This window comes from Manis pentadactyla, chromosome 14 (assembly GCF_030020395.1).
Source record: "Manis pentadactyla isolate mManPen7 chromosome 14, mManPen7.hap1, whole genome shotgun sequence".
Taxonomy (NCBI): Eukaryota; Metazoa; Chordata; class Mammalia; order Pholidota; family Manidae; genus Manis; species Manis pentadactyla.
Window position 1 is genome coordinate 42,495,983 of NC_080032.1, and position 22,858 is coordinate 42,518,840.

General features: G+C 34.4%; 1 protein-coding gene across 2 annotated transcripts in view; it reads left to right on the forward strand.

The window, feature by feature from the left end:
* NGLY1 (N-glycanase 1) overlaps positions 1 to 22,858 on the forward strand; it is a 51,892-nt gene that overhangs the window by 14,023 nt on the left and 15,011 nt on the right. The window contains exons 4-9 of one of the 2 annotated variants that reach the window (XM_036886121.2): positions 8,014 to 8,179; positions 15,096 to 15,318; positions 16,702 to 16,823; positions 17,798 to 17,943; positions 19,509 to 19,619; positions 20,972 to 21,136. In XM_036886121.2, coding sequence (XP_036742016.2) covers positions 8,014 to 8,179; positions 15,096 to 15,318; positions 16,702 to 16,823; positions 17,798 to 17,943; positions 19,509 to 19,619; positions 20,972 to 21,136 — 933 coding nt within the window. The remainder of the gene's footprint in view (positions 1 to 8,013; positions 8,180 to 15,095; positions 15,319 to 16,701; positions 16,824 to 17,797; positions 17,944 to 19,508; positions 19,620 to 20,971; positions 21,137 to 22,858) is intronic. The other variant, XM_036886122.2, reaches the window with a different exon arrangement.

Sequence of the window (22,858 nt, forward strand, 5' to 3'; positions counted from 1 at the left end):
TTTTTTTTGATTCCTAACCTTAAATTCAGACATAATTTGAAGTCTTTACAACTCTGCAAATCACCAGAAAGCCTCTGGACACTGCACTAAAAACAAAATATCATTTTATTATCAGTACAGATTCACAGTTTAGAAGAAAATAAACTTTCTCAAAGACATATGCTGTTCGTAGGCTAGTGTGTATCAACTGTTATTTCTCTAGTCTTTGGGACAAAGTGGTTCATTTTCTGTATTCCTAATGGAAATGGGGAGAAATTAGAATGAATCTTATTTTTTATAGCCAACTCTTGATTAGCGATAGATCACTGGAATAAACACTTTAAACAAGTACTTTGTTATTTAAGCTTTTATCACCACTACTTGTTATAATACAGAATTTGACAATTATGTTCTGCTTTGCCCATTTTGAGTGGTGATAGCAATTGAGAATTAAAATGGACCAAAGTCAAGCAGCAAAAGAAAGATTTAAAAAGCATTTACCCTGCATAAAAACGAGACAGATACTGAGAATGAAGAGCTTCATAGCATTCCAATATTTCTTTAAATTAAAACTCTATCAAGTAAAATTTTGAAATATAAGACAAGGTTATAGTCACTGATGTTGAAGTTTTATCAATAAGCTTTCCTTTAAGATAGAGAGTACTGGAATATATTGTTATTCAATAAATGGTGGCTGGTTGTTATAATCTAGTATTTTGCTGCCTTTTCTGTGTATTTTGTGTAAGTGGATTAAGACAATTATATAGTCTTTTGCTTCTGGCTTCTTTGTATATTTTTGAAGTTTATCCATATTGTAGCATGTATTCTTATTTTGTTCCTTTTCATTGCTGGGTAGTATTCCATGATGGACATTGGGGTTGTTTCCCATGTTTGCCTATTATAAATAATGCCTCTATGAACATTTACATAAAAGGCATTTTGTGGACATGTTTTCATTTCTCTTGGGTAGATTCGTAGGGTTTCGATACAAACTCCACTGGGATGTATTGTAAGATTATGTTTAATGTTTTAAGAAATTTCCAAGCTCTTTTATGAAGTTGCTGCACCATTTTACATTCTCAAAAGCACTGTGTGAAGGTTCTAATTTCTTTATATCCTAACACTTGTTATTGCCTTTGTATTATAGTCATTTTAGTGGATATTTCATAATACCTCATTGTGGCTTTAATTTGCATTTCCCTAATGACCCCCCTGATTTTTAAATTTGCTGGTTCTACATGCTAAGTGTTCAGTGCTCCTATAGGACATAGCTTCCTGATATCCCTTTATGTATTTTTATATCCTTTGCCTTCTAAAAGCAGATTTGAAACAGCAAAGAGGTTTTCAAAGACATAGAACTTCAGAATGTTAGCAGCATTATGTTTTCAAATTACAACTTTTATCTGGGTTGAAAATGTGATTCTGTAGTATGATTTGCCAAGCATTTGGCAAGTATTACACAGCTAGTCCAATGTATGCTTTTTTTTGGCACATGACTATTATTAGAATGTGTATGAAATTGTTAAGGACTTCTCATCAACTCTAGAAATTATTGAGACAATCTCTTTGGATCTGTACATGATCTTTATAAGAGAGGAAGTTTCCTATTTGCACGGGGTTTAAATGTCCGATTTCTTGTTCATGAATCCTACTATTCTTTGAAGTATATCTACATACTCTATAGTAGGGGATTACTTAAATTACAACATATCCTTATATTGGCATTCTTACTGTACATTAAAATGATGTCTATTCTGACAGGAGAATTTTGTGGAGAGAAATTAGAATTCTGAAATTAGCAACATATGTTACGTATATGTGTATATTTCAGTTTTTCTTAGTAAAAACTCACACAAATGTGTTCATTTTTTTTTTTTTTTGGTATCATTACTCTACAATTACATGAGGAACATTATGTTTACTAGACCACCCCCTTCACCAAGTTCCCCTCACATTCCCCATTGCAGTCATTGTCCATTAGCATAGTAAGATGTCGTAGAATCACTACTTGTCTTCTCTGTGTTGCACAGCCCTCCCTATGCCCCCTCCCACACTATACATGCTAATCATAATGCCCCCTTTCTTTCCTACCCCCTTATTCCTCCCTTCCCACCCATCCTCCACAGTCATTTTCCCTTTGGTAACTGTTAGTTCATTCTTGGGTTCTGTGAGTCTTCTGGTATTTTGCTCCTACAGTTTTTCCTTTGTTCTTGTACTCCACAGATGAGTGAAATCATTTGATACTTGTCTTTCTCTGCCTGGCTTATTTCACTGAGCATAATACCCTCTAGCTCCATCCATGTTGTTGCAAATGATAGGATCTGTTTTCTTCTTATGGCTGAATAATATTCCATTGTGCATATGTACCACATCTTCTTTAGCCATTCATCTACTGATGGACACTTAGGTTGCTTCCATTTCTTGGATATTGTGAATAGTGCTGCAATAAACATAGGGGTGAATTTGTCTTTTTCAAACTGGGCTGCTGCATTCTTAGGGTAAATTCCTAGGAGTGGAATTCCCAGGTCAAATGGTATTTCTATTTTGAGTTTTTTTGAGGAACCTCCATACTGCTTTCCACAATGGTTGAACTAATTTACATTCCCACCAGCAGTGTAGGAGGGTTCCCTTTTCTCCACAACCTTGCCAACATTTGTTGTTGTTTGTCTTTTGGATGGTGGCGATCCTTACTGGTGTGAGGTGATATCTCATTGTGGTTTTAATTTGCATTTCTCTGATGATTAGTGATGTGGAGCATCTTTTCATGTGTCTGTTGGCCATCTGAATTTCTTCTTTGGAGAACTGTCTGTTCAGCTCCTCTGCCCGTTTTTTAATTGGATTATTTGCTTTTTGTTTGTTGAGGTACGTGAGCTCTTTATATATTTTGGATGTCAACCCTTTATCAGATCTGTCATTTATGAATATATTCTCCCGTACTTTAGGGTACCTTTTTGTTCTATTGGTGGTGTTCTTTGCTGTACAAAAGCTTTTCAGCTTGATATAGTCCCACTTGTTCATTTTTACTTTTGTTTCCCTTGCCCAGGGAGATATGTTCATGAAGAAGTCACTCATGTTTATGTCCAAGAGATTTTTGCCTGTGTTTTTTTCTAAGAGTTTTATGGTTTCATGACTTACATTCAGGTCTTTGATCCATTTCGAATTTACTTTTGTGTATGGGGTTAAGACAGTGATCCAGTTTCATTCTCTTACATGTAGCTGTCCAGTTTTGCCAGCACCATCTGTTGAAGAGACTGTCATTTCCCCATTGTATGTCCATGGCTCCTTTATCGTATATTAATTGACCATATATGTTTGGGTTAATATCTGGAGTCTGTATTCTGTTCCACTGGTCTGTGGGTCTGTTCTTGTGCCAGTACCAAATTGTCTTGATTACTGTGGCTTTGTAGTAGAGCTTAAAGTTAGGAAGTGAGATTCCCCCCTGCTTTATTCTTCCTTCTCAGGATTGCTTTGGCTATTTGGGGTTTTCTGTGGTTCCATATGAATTTTAAAACTATTTGTTCCAGTTCATTGAGGAATGCTGTTGGTATTTTGATAGGTATTGCACTGAATCTGTAGATTGCTTTAGGCAGGATGGCCATTTTGACAATATTAATTCTTCCTAGCCAAGAGCATGGGATGAGATTACATTTGTTAGTGTCCTCTTTAATTTCTCTTAAGAGTGTCTTGTAGTTTTCAGGGTATAGGTCTTTCACTTCCTTGGTTAGGTTTATTCCTAGGTATTTTATTCTTTTTGGTGCAATTATGAATGGAATTGTTTTCCTGATTTCTCTTTCTGCTAGTTCATCTTTATAGGAATGCAACAGATTTCTGTGTATTAATTTTGTATCCTGCAACTTTGCTGAATTCAGATATTAGTTCTAGTAGTTTTGAAGTGGAGTCTTTAGGGTTTTTTATGTACAATATCATGTCATCTGCAAATAGTGACAGCTTGACTTTTCTTCTTTACCAATCTGGATGCCTTGTATTTCTTTGTTTTGTCTGGTTGCCATGGCTAGGACCTCCAATACTATGTTGAATAGCAGTGGGGAGAGTGGGCATCCCTGTCTTGTTCCCGATCTTAGAGGAAAAGCTTTCAGCTTCTCGCTGTTAGGTATGATGTTGGCTGTGGGTTTGTCATATATGGCCTTTATTATGTTAAGGTACTTGCCCTCTATACCCATTTTGTTGAGAGTTTTTATCGTGAATGAATGTTGAATTTTGTCAAATGCTTTTTCAGTGTCTATGGAGATGATCATGTGGTTTTTGTCTTTCTTTTTGTTGATGTGGTGGGTGATGTTGATAGATTTTCGAATGTTGTACCATCCTTGCATCCCTGAGATGAATCCCACTTGATCATGGTGTATGATTCTCTTGATGTATTTTTGAATTTGGTTTGCTAATATTTTGTTGAGTATATTTGCATCTGTGTTCATCAGGGATATTGGTCTGTAATTTTCTTTTTTTGTGAGGTCTTTGCCTGGTTTGGGTATTAGAGTGATGCTGGCTTCATAGAATGAGTTTGGAAGTATTCCCTCCTCTTCTGTTTTTTGGAAAACTTAAAGGAGAATGGGTATTATGTCTTCTCTATATGTCTGATAAAATTCAGCAGTGAATCCATCTGGTCCAGGGGTTTTGTTCTAAATGTGTTCATTTTTAAAGGTCTGGAAAGCTATACGCAGTCATCTTAGCCATAATTGCCTCGTGAGTGGTGAAATTGTAGTCAGTTTCATATTATTTATGCCCTCTGGTGTTTCCTGAAAATTCTTTGTAACATGTATTACTTTTATAAATAGAAAAAAGTTACGTTTTAAAGAAATAGGTTCATTGAAGTCGCAAATAAGTTTATTGAAGTCACATATTCAAAAATTGATTAAACAGAACTTACATATTTGAAAATTAAATGTTCTAAATTAAAAGCCACAAAACTAAAGGTTTGCATAAAGGTACAGAGAGGAATAGTGGGTTTGGGAAGCTCTGGCCCTTTACTGAAGAAAAGAAAAGAAATGAATTTGTTAAATCAGCTTCTGCTGATTATTTCACAGGCTTTGACAAAATAGACATGTCATACTTTTTTTCTTAGGAAGAGTCTTAAATATATTTCACATTAAAAACTAGAATACTTGGAATTCAAGTGTGATTGGTGAAGAAAAAATCTTTTTGATCTAAAACAGATTTCATGTTTTAAACCTCCACTTGTACTCCAAATAACTTTAACTCTCAGGCAATTAACTGATGCCTTATGTACATGGTTATCCAGCTGCTGTAATTGCCATGCAATCAGCAAACTTCTATTTTTATGGCTTATTTTTTTTTTAGTTATACCAATGAATATGTAAAGAAATAAGGCAAGAGAATAAACACTATCGTTCAAGATCATTTAGTGTGCCATTAAAACCACAATGAATGAGGTAGTTTCCAGATTGGAAGTATTAAATTGAAAATAAAAATCTCTGGATGAGTTCTTAGCCTCTCAGTAAATGAAAATCTGCTTTAAGGAAAAAAAAACACTTTAAGTGCCTCATTTTTATAAGAATTATTTCAAGTAAAAGTAGAGACATTTCATTTTTATGTTTCTGTGTCAATTCTGGTAAAGGAGCGTATTCCTCCTCGTGAATACCCTCAGTCACCAAGTCGTCATTAATTCTTCAGTCGTCCATTGCACTTACCCTTCTGTTACTGGAGGAACAGTGTCTGCCCTTAATAGAGGCCAGTCTGTCCTCTGTCCCTGTTTACCTTCTCTGCTCCCCATGGGGTCTCACATGGACTGTGCCGTGTCTTGAACCTCCTCTTTTCTTGGGGATTCTTCTCAATGCCATTTAAAACTTGCTTTAGGCCAGTTTTCATCTGAGGTAGAACCAGTGGCATCAGAATAGCCTGGACATGGTGATTTCTAGACAGATATACTTAGAGTATATCATTTAATGAATTAGTGAACATAAATATATTTTTTAAATAGTCTTGATAGTTTTAATTTGGGGGTGCTGTCAGATCTAAGTACATTGTGATTATTTTTTTGCATTAAAATATAGCAGTTGAAGCACTCATACACATCTATCTTGTGCATCCACCCCTAGTGCTTAATACAGTGCCTGATGTTAAAGTATTTGGTAATGGTTTTTATTTCTTTAATTAATCTGTCTCTGCTTTTTAATACACATATTTAACCCATTCATATTTACAATTGCTAATATGTTTGAATTTGTTTCTGACAACTTGCTTTAAAACTTGCTTTAGGCCAGTTTTCATCTGAGGTAGAACCAGTGGCATCAGAATGCTTTCCTGCTTTTTTCTATTTTTGTTTAGTTTAAACTGAGAATGTTTTCCTTCCATTATTTTCCCTCTGAAAGTTAGAAAGTTAAATGTGTGCTACCTTCCTTATGAGAAAATTGAGATTTTTCTTTTCAATTATAATTATTTATAACAATTAGAACTTAAGTCTTATTAGTTTAAGTCACTCGTTTGTTTTATCCCAGGTCCTACTCCTGGGATACTTACTTACTTTGGCTATATTATATATTGGAGGGACAATAACCTCTCTAATAATTCTTTTAGATAGGATTTGGAAGGAACATACTTTCTGTATCATTACATATCAGAAAATTTTATTCTTCTATGTAATTAGTTTGTCTGGGTACGAATCCTATGTTCCCCATCATTTTCCCTCAGACTCAAACATTTTGCTTCATTGTACCTGATACCATTGAAAGATGTTTTTTTTTTATCCTGTTATGAAATGTCACCATTATATGCCTTGTTCATTTGTTTTTTCTATTCATACTGGCTCTTCAACTCTCAGAAATTTGTTTCGATTATTTTTTTGAGAAGTTTCTCACATTTTTTTTACTTACTTTCTAGACTTCCTGTTAGTTGGATTTGGGAATTTTGGGATTTATCTTCACTGTCTGTTCTTTCTGTGCTGCATTCTCAGAAGATAGATGTCTTGGCTCAATCTCTAGTTTGTTGGTCACTCATTAGCTATGTTTATTCTGCTGTTTGATACATCTGTGCTGCTTCTTTAGTTCACTTAAAAAATTTTTAATGTCCAAGACCCATAGTTGTCTTTCTCTGAATGTAGTATACTATTGCATCCCCGGATGGACTTCTTTTGGTCTTTTTCTGTATTTGTTCCCATTGCTACAGAGTTACTTCCTTTGATGTTGACTCTAGCACATCTCTCCAACAGCAAGGGTTGTTACAGATCCACATGAATTTGAGAGTTCCTTCTAGCCTCTCTGTGCAGACTGTATCTGCTTCGAGCAACTGTGGGTAGAGGCAGGACATGCTACAAGGTGGGCTGTGCAGCGACTGTTACAGCTTGAACACACCTCTTTCCTTTTGGGAATCTGAGTATCCTTCCTCACTGCCCAGAGGCACAGTTCTTTGTTAACATTGGAGTCATGAGGGGAAAAAGCCAAAATGTCTTAACTATCCTCCTGCAGAGCCCAGCCAGTGTCCCTAAGGATTGTGCCAAGGTCCCTTCCTGCTCTTTGGAGCCTGTGGCTCCTCCACCTTTGGGATTATTTGAGAACTTTCATTTAGTTTTTATAACCACTCTCTTTGGAAAGCATATTGCCATGGTTTCTTCCTTTTGTTCATTTGTACCTGCCTTTCTTTCCTCTTTCAGGAATTTCTAGAAATTCTCAAAACTCTCAAAAAGAGTACTCCTTTGTTAATACTGCATAGAGTTTGTTCTTTTTAAATTGTTATTTGCGAGGATTTGAAGTGGAAAGGGTCATTAGATGCATTGCTCAAAGCACTACATTGATGTAAGGCTGTGGTCAAGAATTCAACATATCCCTGTTTAATTATATCCTCAATAAAATATTCAGGGGAAAAAAGTAAATATATCTTAGACTGTGAGACAGACACAGCCATCTCCTAATACTAATTTTATAAAGGTTTTGAGTATAATTATTATATTTCAGTGAATCCACACATTCCTCTTTATCTATAATATCATAGATCCAGTGGGTTTTTTATGTTATTTATGTAGCATCTGGCGAAAAGCTAATTTCAGTATTTTTTTCCTATTAGGTTACTGGTGACTCAGTCATTCTAAAAGTTCTTCAGTCCAACATGCAGCACGTGCTGGTCTATGAGAATGTTCCTCTCCAGGAGAAAGCATTGGCTTGTATTCCAGTCCAAGAACTAAAAAGGAGATCACAAGAAAAGTTATCTAGAGCTAGAAAAGTGGATAAAGGTAGTGGCTTCACATAACCATTCGCTGTTAAATATGCATCATTGCTAAATAAACGTTGAATGGAGTCTTTTGCTGTGTACATTATAAATGCTTAACTGTTTCTTTTTGGCTTTTTAAGAAATAGCAATAGTATAATTTTACTGCATGTACCTCACGGACACATCTGTTAATACATCTGATTAACTTTTTTAAACTTTTTTTACCTAATTATGTATTTACATTTGAATCATTGACATGGTTTTTTTTAGATACAGTAAAGATTTAGTCTTTGAAATATATGATGACATTATTAGTGAATTTTAATGTGAATCTACAAACTGTATTCAGAATTAATCCATATAATTAGACCATTGACTCATCCTTTTGGGTAGTAGAGAGGCAGTACTTACTGATTAAGAGTATGAATTTTGAAGCCATGTACCTAGATATAAATTCAACTTGGCCACTTGACTGCATCAGTGTGCAAGTAACTTAAAATTTCTTTACTTGAAAATAAGAATGATAATTTAAAGAAATAAATGAGATAGTACATGTAAACGGCTCACAACATTAATTAACCAATATTATTTGTTGTGTTATCATTAATGATCTTAGGATGTTAGGTGTTAAGGTTTTCCAACTTCAGCATTTTTAAGTTTTTATGTAATTGGTCTTTTATCTGTTAAGTCATTTCTTAATACTATATTTTCTGGAGGACTATTTAATTTTTTTTTTTTGGTGGTTGCCTTGGTTTGTAATAAGTAGTTTTAGCTAATCCTGCTTCATGTATACTGCAGAGGCCTTTTAACAGAATTGTCCCAGTTCTTCCCTCCCCATCCCTTACAGCATTGCTGTCATTCATTTCACTTATCCATATACTATAATCAATGTACAGCAATCCTATACATTGCTGTTGTTATTATTTAAAATTACTTTTATGCCAAGTAAGAGTAAGGACAATAAAGGTTTTTATTTTACCTTATTTGTTTCTTCTCTGAATACTCTTCCTTTACATAGATCCAATTTTCTGGCTTACATCATTTTCCTTCTTACTGAAGAACTTCTTTTAATATTTCTTTCAGGGCAAGTTTGCTAGAGGTGAATTTCCTCAGTTTTTCTTTGCCTGAGAAAGTCTTTTATTTCTCCTTCCTTTTGAAGGATAATATTGCTGAGATATAGAATTCTGGGTTGGTGGGGCTTTTTCTTTCACCAACACTTTAAATATTTCACTGCACACTCTTGTCTGCATTATTTATGACAAGAAGTCTGCTGTAATTCCTGTTCTTATTCCTCATAGGTAAGGTTGTCCCCCACATACCCATGACCCTCACTCCCCATCCCCAGCTTCATTCAAGATTTTTTCTGTCGTTGGTTTTGTGCAGTTTGAGTATTACATGCCTACGTGGGTTTTTTGTTGTTGTTATATATCGTGGTATTTATATATTTATTTAATATTTATCTCTAGTTCTTAGATGTTGTGTCCCTTTTTATATTTCCCATTCTTTTTTCACTTTGATTTTCATTTTGGGAAGTTTTTATTGACCTGTCCTCAAGCTCACTGATTCTTTCCTTGGCTATGTCCAGTCTGCTGATAAACCCATAAAAGGCATTCTTCGTTTCTGTTAGTAGTTTTGGTTTCTAACACTTCATTTAGATTGTTTTTAGAGCTTCCATCCCTCTGCTTGCATTATCTCTCTATTATTATATGTTGCCTACTTTTTTTCATTAGAGCCCCTAACGTGTTAATTGCAGTTATTTTAAATTTTCTGTCTGTTAATTCTGAAAATCTGTGCTACGTCTGAGTGGTTCTGACACTTTATCTCTTCAGATTATTATTTCTTACCTTTTAGCATGCTTATAATATGTTGTTAAAAGTCAGGGTAACAGGAACTGAGGTAAATAGGCCTTTTGTGTGAGGCTTAATGTTCATTTAACTAGAAGTTGGGCTGTGTTTAATATTTGCTGTAGGGCTCAAAAGCTTTAAATTTTCTCTGGTGCTCTTGTCTACCCTGTTATCTTTGGGCTTCCTTAAGAATTCCTCCTTAGATAGAGTCTACATCCTGCAGATCTTTTAGTGTAACCCACTGTTGTTATACTGGGTCCCTAATGGTATAGTGGTAAAGCATGGGAGAGAAGCATTCTGTAATCTTATAATTAAATCTCAATGTTTCAGTGGGCTTATTCCTCAGGCCTATGACCTTCCTAAGCTTTTCTTAACATTTCCCCTATTTGTTGAGATACAGAGACTAGAGAGGGCTTGAGTCAGGGAAATGTCCTTTACCCACTTTGATAAGGCTCCAGTAAAATATTTTTCCCTTTAGAAATAACTTTAATTGTGCAGAATGCTCTCAGTGTACTTTATAATTCTTACCCTAACCTCCTTCTTCCCAGAGCCACAAGAGGGTCTTTTTTGGATCTTCATGAAAAACCTTGTAGGATTCTTGGAGGGAAAGTCCACAAAAGTATTAGGAACCCCTCCTAAGATTGCATATCTCACTCTCAATCTAGTCCATACTCCACCTCCAGCAGTTTGTTGAGATACCATTTGATGTTCCTACCAGTTTATGGCTTAAGTGGCTTCTGTTCCATGTAGTAGACTGTCTGTGATTCTCTGTGTTTGTCTGTCTCTTTAGATTTTGGGGTAAGTTTACCCTGTGAACTCAGTTCTCCAGTGGGTCAAAGAAAAGTCCGTGAATTTTGGTTTGTTCAGCTTCTTGTTGTTAACTATAGGAATGACAACTTCTAAGCTCTTGACATGTCAAGAGTTGAAAACAGAAGTCCCTCTGAAAGATTAGCTATGTTTCTCTTTCCTTTTTTAATCATTTTTCATGTGTGTCATTTAGATATTTTGCTGCCTCTTATATTTTGGTGGTTTTGCCTTTATTTTAATATTACATTCATATACAGGTGACTAGTGGCAACCCTCTTCGTCAGTGCAGATATGAATTATTTCCATTATTGCTGAAAGTTCTATTGGATGGTGCTGTTCTAGAAGAACAGTAGGATATGGGAAAAGTGAGAGGTAGTAAATGAGGGAACTTTAAACATATAATGAAATAAGTGGAATGGTAGGCATAATGAATGTATCCATTAGAGTTAGGTTAGGCTGTGAATAATGATTTGACCTTAGTAGCTTAGCGTTTAATTTCTCATGTAAGAACTTAATGAGGTGTAGGCAGTCTGGTGCTAGCGCTAAGCTCTAAGACATTATCAGAACACTAGTTATCTTCTGTCTTTTGGCTCTGGCATTACATGGTTTCTGTCCTGCAGGTCCTCATACTCCAGGCATTACTCCTGCAGACCAGGCATCAGGAAGAAGGGAGAAAAAGCAAAAAGGTTATTACCGCTAATCTGAGTCCTGCTTCTGTTCTCTTGAAGCAGCCTTCCTTGGAGTCTTACACAAAGCTTAAACATTTGGCCTCATTAAGCTGCAAGGGGGGCTGGGATGTGTAGTCTTTAAGCTAATACACTGCCATTCCAAATAAATTGAAATTCTGTAAATAAAGAAGTGGCAAATGGATATTGTGTGGCAGTTAGCATTTTCTGCCCCAGTGACTATTTGGCAATAAGAGGATGCCAAAGCCCCTCTGTCTAGGTTGGTGATTTTCCTTCATTCAGGCTGGGATCTTTTTTCTTGACAAACAAAATCTTTTTCTGGGCTTTTTGAAGCGTAAGTGAGGACCTGGGAACCTTGTCCACTGAGATACCTCCAGAGATAGTTAAGGCTCAGAGAAGCATGATTTGATAGTTCTGGCCTTAAAAGCTAAAGTTTGTCATGACTGAGTGTTTCAAATATTAGTGAAACACCTTTTTGGAAGAGACTGAACCCTGTTGTTTTGGAAAACAAAATATTTGTTGGCCCACTAAATTGAATGTGGAAGACAATATTGAGTCTTAAAGGTGTGTCTAAGGATGAGGGTATCTCTACTGATGTTTTTACTGGCTTTTTTCTCATTCTCTCTCTTTTGTACACTAGTATTTGGTTTTCATAGGATGGTGTTAATACCTAAACTTTAAAATTTTATTTTGGCATTGAAGATTTAGCAGAAATCTATTTATATTTATATGGTATTTTTGAAGAGGCTAAATGTGTTAAAGTCTTGATTACAATTTTAGAATATACTCTCCATGCTCAAAATATTATCTTCACAGATTTAGCGTGTAAGTGAAACTTCCCTTTAATCCCTGTATCTCTGAGCTTTCTGAGTTCTAATCCAATACATACACAATTCCACTTTCACTTATCTGGGCCATAATTAAGGATTTTACTTAACCAAAGGAACACTGACCCTTAAATGGGCCTCAGTCTCTGCTGGGAACCTGCTGATGTGTCTATACCTGGAGTACATATGATACAGAAGCACAATATGCTGTCTTCCTTTCCTTTCTTTTCCCATCTTTATAATGACTATTGCATCTAGGCCCTCTGAGGTAATTCAGTATGATCTCCCCATATGAAAATCTTCAACTTCATCACATCTGCAAGGATTGTTTTTCTTTTGCCATATATGGTGACATTCACAGGCTACAGGGGGTTAGAATGTGAGTGTCTTTGGGATGCTGTTTTTCACCCTACTACAGGGGTCCAGCTGTAGTAAGAAAGAACAGAGTACAGACTTTGAATTGTATTCTGAGTGAAGTGGAAACCATTTGGAGGGATTTGAGTGACTTAATCTACCTTGCATTTTTAAAAAGATGCTCTGGCTGCTGTAGGGACTTGGTGGAGGAGAGTGGCAGTGCTGTATTTCTAAAACTTCATTTTTACTGTAATGTAAATTTTTGTATCCTACAAGAAGCTGAACTCACCCTGCCAATTGGGGTTACAACTCTAATATAGGTAACAGCTATTATATGTGACATGTTCCTTTTCACATCTTTTCTTGTGTATTTACACCCATAGTTACCTGTAAGACTACTTCAAGTTTTGTGGGTTTACATAAAATTTTTCACCCGATATGTCTTCAGTTCCTTGGTGTTTTTTTATTACTAATATATCTTAGAAATGTTTTTAACTCTCCGTAATGCTTGTAGTGTCCATCACTATTATTTGTACATTTCCCTATTGATGGACATTGAGATTGTTTACCACTTTTTTCTATTCTAAACACTGCTGCAGTGAAAATTCTTGTAAAATGCCTCCTGCTGTGCATGTACAAATGTGTCTCTGGGATAGATATAAAAATGTCAAGAATGTGTGATATGTTATGCTTTCATGGATCTTGCCAAACAAATATCCTTCCAATTTATACCAGAAGCATCTGAGAGTATTTGTTTCTACTGAATGAAATTATTGAGCTGCTTTTATGGCTTTATGAATTTTTCTAATGAGTTTGTTAAGATTCTTACTGATTTATAGAAGTTCTTTATATATTCTGGATACTGTTCTTTGCTAAACATGTTAACATTTTTTTTCCTCCTAGTGTTCTTTTATTCCATTTTGTGTGTCTTTTGAAATGCAAGTTATAAATCTTAATATAAGAAAATTACTTCTTTTCCATTACTGATTTTTACAATTTCTGTCTTGTTTAGGAAGGCCTTCCCTTCCTCAGAGATATAAACATATTCTCTTAGAACTTCTATTTTATAGTGTCCTTCTCTATATGTAGCATTTTATATTCACATATTAGAATGAAGTACAGTACAGTAGGGATTTGAGATTTTTAATAGCTATTTGTCCCAATACCATTTATTGAACACTCTATGCTCTTACAACTATTTTGAAAAGCTAACTTCATTAAATACTGTTGTATCACTTAGAAATTTTCAGGATTCTTTCTTTTGTTTAATCTGTCTATGTTTCATCAATATCACAATATTTTAATTATTAGAATTTTGTAATGTGTTTTTGACATGGAATAAACTAAATCTCACAAAGAATCTTTCAAAGTTATGTTGAGTATTTTGTGCATTTTCTGTTTCACATGTATTGTGCAGTTAGCTTGTCAAATTTTATGGAAAATTATAATTTTAATTGGAATTGCAGTAAGTTACAGCTTAATTTGTGGAGAATTAGCAACTTTAGAATATTGACTTTTCCCATCTAAGAACATAATATGTTTCTGGCCTTTATATTCTCTCTAGTTTTTTATTTTGAAATATATCAAACATAAATATAAGACTAAAATGTAATATATCAGACACCTATGACCAGCATCAGACTCGATTAGATCTTAACATTGTGCCATATACTTCCTTAGTATATGTATTTTACTGTCACTTGTTAATAATAGAATATTAAAGGTAGAGATGAGAGCCCCCTTTCTGTTTCCTAGATTCTTTTCGGCTCTCCTTCCATTGTTCCCAGAGATACCACAGTCTTGTATATGGTCAAGAGAGATCTTTTTATTTGATGAAGTGGATATAATATGTCACACTTACTTGCTAGGGTTATATATATTATAGACCTGGTTGTGTTTTTATGTGTTTTGTGGTGAATATCCACAGATGGATTATATTGTATACTTGAAGCACTGATAGAGAAGCTAATAGGATGATTTTCTAAAGTGTAAGGAATTCTTTTGTTCTGGTGATTCCACCTGTGATTTTTGTGATTGTTTCATGTTTACTTGTATATATACCTGAGAACAAATTTAATATGGTCATTTTTTATGTTCATCAAAATCAAACTTACTTTCTTACCTTTTGTGTTCTGGATTAATTCCAAACTGACGTAGTTCTCTCTGAGAGGCTGCGTTCAGCTAACTTAATGTATAATGTCAGAGGTTAGAAAGTGGGAAATGTCTCACTGCAGTAAAGTGTGTTATGGCATTGTATTTCAGATCACAGTATGCTGATAATTCGTACATCATATTTATGAAACCTTTTTAGATCATCTTACATTTTCATATATTTCAGGTCCATGTTTGAGACTAAAATAAGTGGATTTTTTAGCTCTTGTCAGCTTTAGATCTTACTCAATTCTGTTTTAACTTCTCAGATACTAATGTAAATGAAGAGGATTTTCTTTTGCTGGAGCTTCTACACTGGTTTAAGGAAGAATTTTTTCAGTGGGTGAACAACATTTTGTGCAGCAGATGTGGTGGCCAGACTAAGTCTAGAGGTGAATCATTATTCCCCAATGATGATGAGCTGAAGTGGGGTGCAAACCGAGTAGAAGATCATTATTGTGATATATGCCAGTTCAGCAATCGATTCCCACGGTGGGTATCCACTGGATAATAGTTAGTAATCTCTTAATGGAATATTAGAAGATACTTTTCATTAAATGTATTTTTTTATCTTCATTTTAATTATTAGAAATATATTCCTCTAGTATATATACAGATATATAGGATATACAGAATGCAATATCTATTAGTTACCTAAAATTTTTACAAGTTATCTCCATTTAGCATACATTTGCACAGGCATTTTACAAAGATTTGAAGATAAAAAAAATACGTAATTAAGTCCCCATCCTCAGACTCTTTCTAGGTAGTTGGATATAAACTGATAAAGCAGGGTGGAGGGGCATAGGCTAACAAATACGTTTATACAAAATGTTACCCTCCTTTCTAATGCTTGTTTTAATGTTAGCTAGTCTTTGTATAGGGTTGGGATGATGAACACCTTTAATTAGGGCTAAGCTAGTCATTCAACTTGGCACAAGTAATATATAGAGAAGGCATAGGATGCTCTAATTCTGTTACTACTACTTAATGTAAATTTACATTTTTTTCAATTAGTTAATTACCTCAGTTATAAATTTAATTTAGCTTAAGCAAGAACTTCTGCTTACAATATAACTTGTCATTGCAGTTATTCATTACTAGTTCATTTGTGCAACTCTAGTCTTCCCTCCCAAGTTCATTACCAACATCTCTGCTTAGCTGGGACATTTTTCCTGCATTATCAGCTCAAATCCTTATCAGCACAATATGCAGAATTTGTTGTTCTCCAGTTTTATGATTTTATAATTGGAGTAACTTAAAACTATTGTTGTGAACATCTTTCAAAGAACAGCTTCCAAATTAGCAAGCAACCTTTTTAAGTAGTTCAGAAGAATAAAATTTCAATGAAAATGAAAAAGAAAAATAGTATGTTAGGTAAAACTGAGTTTAGCTAAACTTTAAAATCTTTTGAGTAGTTTATTGAGTTGTTTACCTTTTAAATACAATTAGTTGATTATACCACTTTGTTAGAGTAATATTAAAGCTTTAAGCAGTTTTTTCAGAGATTCTCTGCCTGTCCAAATCTTGTCTGTCCTTCAAGGCCCAATTCAGTTACAAGCCTGCTTCCCCAGCCAGTCTCCTGTAACACCAATCTGACCTCTTGAATGGTTTGTATCACATTCTGCCATGTATTTACCTAATATGTATTAATTCCTTCCCTCTCTTAGAACTGTAAACTCATTGAAGGCTGTACCACTGTTTAATCATTTTGACCAAAAATTCTAGCACAATGCCTTATATATTATAGGCTCTTTAATCATTATTGTAAGAATCTGAAATTGGGAAGTATTACTTTTTAACACAGACGTTATATAAATATTTTAAAATCTTGATTTTGATAAAGAATCAATGCTCTTTGTTATTTTAAACCAGATATAATAACCCTGAGAAACTTTTGGAAACAAGATGTGGACGGTGTGGCGAGTGGGCCAATTGTTTTACATTGTGCTGCCGAGCCCTGGGGTTTGAAGCTCGCTATGTTTGGGATTACACAGGTACAGACCTGGGATAAGCAGAGCAGTAGAGCTTCTCAGACTGAAGGACTGAGTTTACAGTCTGGGCTCATCATCTTCTGTCTGTTACTTTCTGGCCTTGTTGGTATGAGCTTCCCTTTGCCTTCTGGAAAATAACAGTAATACCAACCTCACAGGGTTTTTGTGGGGAACACAGCACTGTTGTATTACACCTAACATTTTCCTGGTACTTTTCACTATAAACGTTATTTTACTAATAATTTACCATGACATTTTTGGTAATACTTCTATGTGGATAAGAACATGTATAATGTGCTATATAGAATTTTCATTTTTATAGGGATTAGTATAAAAGATTAGTAGTCTAAATCTCAATATAAAAAGTATATTAAAAGCCATGTAAAATTATGTTGTCTTTATTTAGAAATGGCTCATGTATCATCCACATGTTGTTTTCCTTGTTCTTAGATTTTTTACCTTGTTTCTGGGGTTTTTTGTTTTTGTTTTTTAGGATGAAATGACACCTTCACTTAATAGTTATCTTCATACATATATACAACATCAGTAACCAGAGAACTTCTGTTAGACCTGCTTTTTCTGGGTCTTAAAAAGTCATGAGACACTGCAGTTTCAAAAGTGGCATTAACTCCTTCACGATAGCAGACTGGGCCTACTACATGTCTGATGCTGTTGTTCAATATGTTCACCCTTTTTAGAGTTATAGCTCACATTATTTTTAATTAATCCTAAAACTGCATTAAAGGAGATATTCCAAAAAACATTTTCAAGGGTTTTAAAAAGACAGAGAAATTAAAACAAGTGTTCTAGAGTCTTGGTTACCACAAAATGCTCAGTCTTATTAGCTAAAATTTAGAATATTACATATTACTATATGATTCTTAGGAATTTGTATATAGTTTTTGGAAATTATTCTGGCGTTATATAAACTTTTATTTCCTTTGTTTCTGTTGCTTTCTTGTCTCTCACTTGAATAGACCATGTGTGGACAGAAATCTATTCTCCTTCTCAGCAACGGTGGTTACACTGTGATGCATGTGAAGATGTTTGTGACAAACCACTCCTTTATGAAATAGGGTGGGGCAAGAAGCTTTCCTATGTCATAGCATTTTCTAAAGATGAGGTAGGACATGAGAGAACATGTTTTTCTAAGCATAAAATTTTTTTCCTTGTTTTGGGGCAACTTTTGAAGGTATAAATGACAATAAGCAGCATATATTTAATGTGTATAATTGAATAAATGTTGTCATTTGTTTGCACCCATGAAATCGTCCACATTGAAGATAAAGAATCTTCCAGGGATAGTGGCTGTGTCTACTGTGTCCTTTGTTACCCTCCTCCTTGCCCATTCCAGGCAACTGTAGATCTGCTTTCTGTCACTACAGAGTAATCGACATTTCTAGAGTTTTATATACATGGAATCATACAGTTTATACTCTTTTTGGTTGCTGGTAGTGGATTCTGGTTTCTTTTATTTAGTATAATTATTTTGAGATTCATTCATGTGTTTTCATGTATCAGTAGTTTGTTTTTATTGCTGTGTAGTATTCCATTGTATGGACGTACCATTGTTTATCCATATATCTGTTATTGGACATTTGGGTATCTTGCAGTTTTTTGCTGTTTCAAATAAAGCTGCTGTAAACATTCAGGCACAAGTCTTTTATGGACATATGCTTTCTTTTCTCTCTGGTAAATGTCTAGAAGTGACTGGATCTGGGGTAGGTATGTGTTTTAACTGGTTAAGAAATTGGTAAACTGCTTTCCAAAGTGTGCCATTTTACCTTCTCACCACAGTGTGTGAGAATTGCCATACTTATGTCCTCTGCATATTATTTTAATTAGGTTGTTCATTTTCTTACTGTTTTGAGAGTTTTTACATATTCTGGATACAAGTCCTTTTTCAGATACATGCTTTACAAAGATTTCCTCCTTGCATGTGGCTTGTCTTTTCATTTTCTTAAGAACTTTTGAAAAGAAGAAATGATGAAGTCTAGTTTATCAATTTGTTCTTTTGTAGACTGGGCTTTCTTAAAAAAATTAAGGTATAATTGGCATAGAATATAATATTAGTTGCACATATACAACATAATGATTCAATATTTGTATTGATTGTAAAATGATGAATTGTGCTTTGTGATGTATCTAGAAACTTTTGCCTTACCCAAGCCACAGTTATCTTTTATGTTTTCTTTTTAAGTTTCATAGTTCCAATTTTACATTTGATCTTTGACTCATTTTGAGTTAATTTTTGCATATAGTTCAGTGTGTGGTTGAAATTCATTATTTTCCATGTGGATGATAAATTGCTCTAGCATCATTTGTTGAAAACATTATCTTCCATCAAATTGTCTTTGTACCTTTGTCAAAAATCAATTGTACAATATAAATTTAATTCAGTAAAAATGGAGAAAGGTTTTATTTGTAGAATTTTGTGAAATCAGCTTTATAGATAAGTTTTAAGAAGCTAAATAAATGTTCTGAAGATTTCATTCTGTCAGTCTTTATTGAAAGTGGCCTTGTAGAAAATGAATAGATGTATTCTCCTTTTCTATAGTTTTTTATTCTATAAGTTTTTAAATTTTAAAAGAAGGATAGCATTTTAAAAATTCTACTAGATGTTAGGTAGTTAGCAAATTAGAGTTGGTGGTTGTAATCTTGTTAAATATTTGTATTCTGTAATTTGAGGTGGTTGATGTCACTTGGCGATATTCTTGTAAACATGAAGAGGTAATCTCCAGAAGAACTGAGATTAAAGAAGAATTACTTCGAGAAACTATTAATGGACTTAATAAACAGGTATGCGATGGCATTTGTCATATTTGAGAAGACATTTGAAATTTTTTAAAAATCAGGAGTGGCCAATTTTTAACCCATTGAAATTCTTAAAGTAATAAGTAGCATTATTTTGTAAGCAAAAATATTTTAATATGTTAAATGTCTTTTTGTTTATAAAATGTTTGATGACTCATTTTAAATACTGCGGTTCTTTGCATTAAATTGTTAGTTCTCTTAAAGTTAACTGAAACAGAGTTTCAATATATGTAATACTTGACTAAAAAGTATGTTGTCTTATTGAAATAACCTTGTATTGTATATAATTACACACACACATATCCAAGTATGGCCATTTCTGAAACAAGGCACAGAAAATCGTTAACAATGACTACTCTTCAGAAGAAAAGCTGGGAGTCTAACAGAAAAGGTTCAGTTTTTATTTTCTACCCCTCTGGTACTATTGAAATTTTTTACTGTATAAATTTATGGGTTTTTTTCATGATTTAAAAAAAATAATAATTTTGCTACTCTCAGGCAATTAAAATAGGGTGAATCACCTTAATCCACTCAGTGATAGCCCATCACCTCTCACGTGTAGCCGTCAGAGCTCCTAAGCTAAAAATCTGGAGTTATTTTCTTGAGCCATTCACATTGGAGGGCTCTAAACTCCAATTTATTTACTTCCCAGAACTGTAATTCTATAAAAATTCTGCTTTGTGTTTCAGCACCTTAGCCATCTTTTTTGTTACTCGGCCTCCAAGCCTCTCTTCCTCATGCCACTTAAATGGCAAATGCCTGAAGGGAAAAGAGGTACAGTGCATTTGGTTAGGCTCAATTCATTTCTTCCCTCAGGGTCCAAGCTTCCTCTGTTCTGGGTCCCTCAGTAGCTTGCTGTTGCATTTAAGCAGGTGTTTGTATGTGTGTATCTTTTTGTTTTGCCCAGCTTTTCTAGCTTTTCTCAGCACAGCTGTTGGTCTGACACAAGCTAGTCAATTTCTACCTCTTAAATCTAGGATAATAAAAGTCATGGAGAGTTGGATATGGGTGTTAAAATTATTTTTAAGTTTTCCTCAGTGTCCTTTTCATTTTCCAAATAATCATGCAGGCATACCACGCTTTGCTTTATTGCACGTCATAGTATTGTGTTTTTCACAAATCAAAGGTTTGTGGCAACCCTGCTTTAAGCAAGTGTGTCAGAGCCATTTTTCTGACAGCTTGTTCCCTTCATGTCCCTGTCACATTTTGGCATTTCTTGCAATATTTCAAGCTTTTTTGTTATTATATTTGTTGTAGAGATCTATGATTAGTGATTCTGACTCTCTGAAGCTCTACATTCCCCTAATTTAATGACTTTTTTTAAACATGAATTACAGAGGCAAATATCTATGTCAGAAAACAGAAGAAAAGAACTTCTCCAGAGGATAATTGTGGAGCTTGTTGAATTTATATCTCCCAAAACCCCTAAACCTGGAGAACTTGGTGGAAGAATATCTGGGTCAGTGGCTTGGAAAGTAGCCCGAGGTGAAATGGGTCTAGAGGTAATTCATTCATTATAGCATGGTAATCTCACTTCCCTGCCTCCTATACTTTGCTCTTTACTTAGATAAAAACGCATTGGCCATGACCTTTCTGTTAACTTTTCAAAGTAATTATTAAAAATATAAACATTTAAAAAGAATAAATAATTGATAGACATAGTACAATAATATACAAAAGTTAGCAAAGCATTTTTTAAATGAGATTTTTCTTTTTTACCTCACGTAAAATTTTAGTCCAGTATAACTTTTACTGAAGTATATACAGAAAAATAAGTTGTAAGTGTACAGCTTCACAAACTAGCTGTACAAATTTTCACCAATGAGTGCCCATGTGACCAACCAGAATAAGAAATAGACTGTCAAAATCCCAGAAACAACCATGAGTTCCCTTCCAGCCATTGCCTTCCACCCCTGAGAGTGACCATTTCTCCTTATTATTTTATTATTGTGCTTTATGTAAGTGGAATCAGGTAGCATGTACTCTTGTCAATGGTTTCTTCTTAGCATTGCTGCATGTTTATGATATGTTTGTTCTCATTGCTGTATAGTAGTCCATTGTATGAATAAAATATAACTTACCCATATGCCACTGTTGATGGGTATTTGGGTGTTTCTGTGTTTCGGCTGTTAAAGATTATGCTGCTCTGAACATTCAAGCGCATGTTTTCAATGAATGTGTTTATGCATTTCAGTTGGGTGTATACCTAGGAATGGAACTGTTAGGTAATAGAAGATGGGTATGTTCAACTCTAGTAGATACTGCCAGGCGGTTTTCCAGAGTGGTTGTGCCAGTTCACACTCCCCAGCACTTTGTGAGACTTCCCGCAGCTTTGCCTGTCTGTTTCACTTCACCAGTTGTGGTGGTATACAGTATATATAGTATATTATGATTTTAATTTGTACTTTAGTAATGACTAATGAAGTTGAATACCTGTTCTTTAAGTTTTGGGATATTCTCTTTTGGGAAGTTCCTGGTCAAGTCTTTTGAAATAAAATTTTAATGCATTTAAAACAGCTCTGTTTTACCTTTTCTTTGTTCCATATAAAAATTTTATGAAGTACAATGGGAAAAATAATAGAATCTGGATAATTCAGCTAATGAAAGTATGTTTCTTGTTATATACTTGCATACACTGGTATTGGCTAGAAAATGTTATTGCTGGTACAATTACTATTATGTCGTCAACTTATTTTCAGATATTATCTCTTGGTTAATCTCCAACATTAAATAATGAGCAGTGGATATATGACATCTATGGTTAGGAGCTAGGTGAAAAGCAATGTACTCTGTAATGGACATTATGAAAGGACATCAGACTGTCCCCTGCCCTTAGGAAGCTCAAAGTTGACTCTCTAGAAAGTATTTCATATAAATGTTTAAGAAGATGTGTAATGAAAAATGCTTAAAAGGAAAACAACCCATCATAGTATCAATGTCAAACAGTTCCCAACAAATTAAAGCTTTATATATCTGCTTTTTAAAATTTTGCCATTGTTACAACTCATTTCTCCAATAAGAAAGTATGTCCAAAAGGGTTGAATTAGCCCCAGTAAACTTTGTGTTTGCTTTTTAATTCATCTCATCATCTTCAGGAGTCAGTTGGAAGTGTTGTTTCAGCCACAGAATTACAAGATCTAAATCTAACAAATAATTCAAAGCACTGCTGATGCTGTGCAAGTCACAAGTATAAATCAAAATGAAGCCAACTTAAAAGAGCTAAT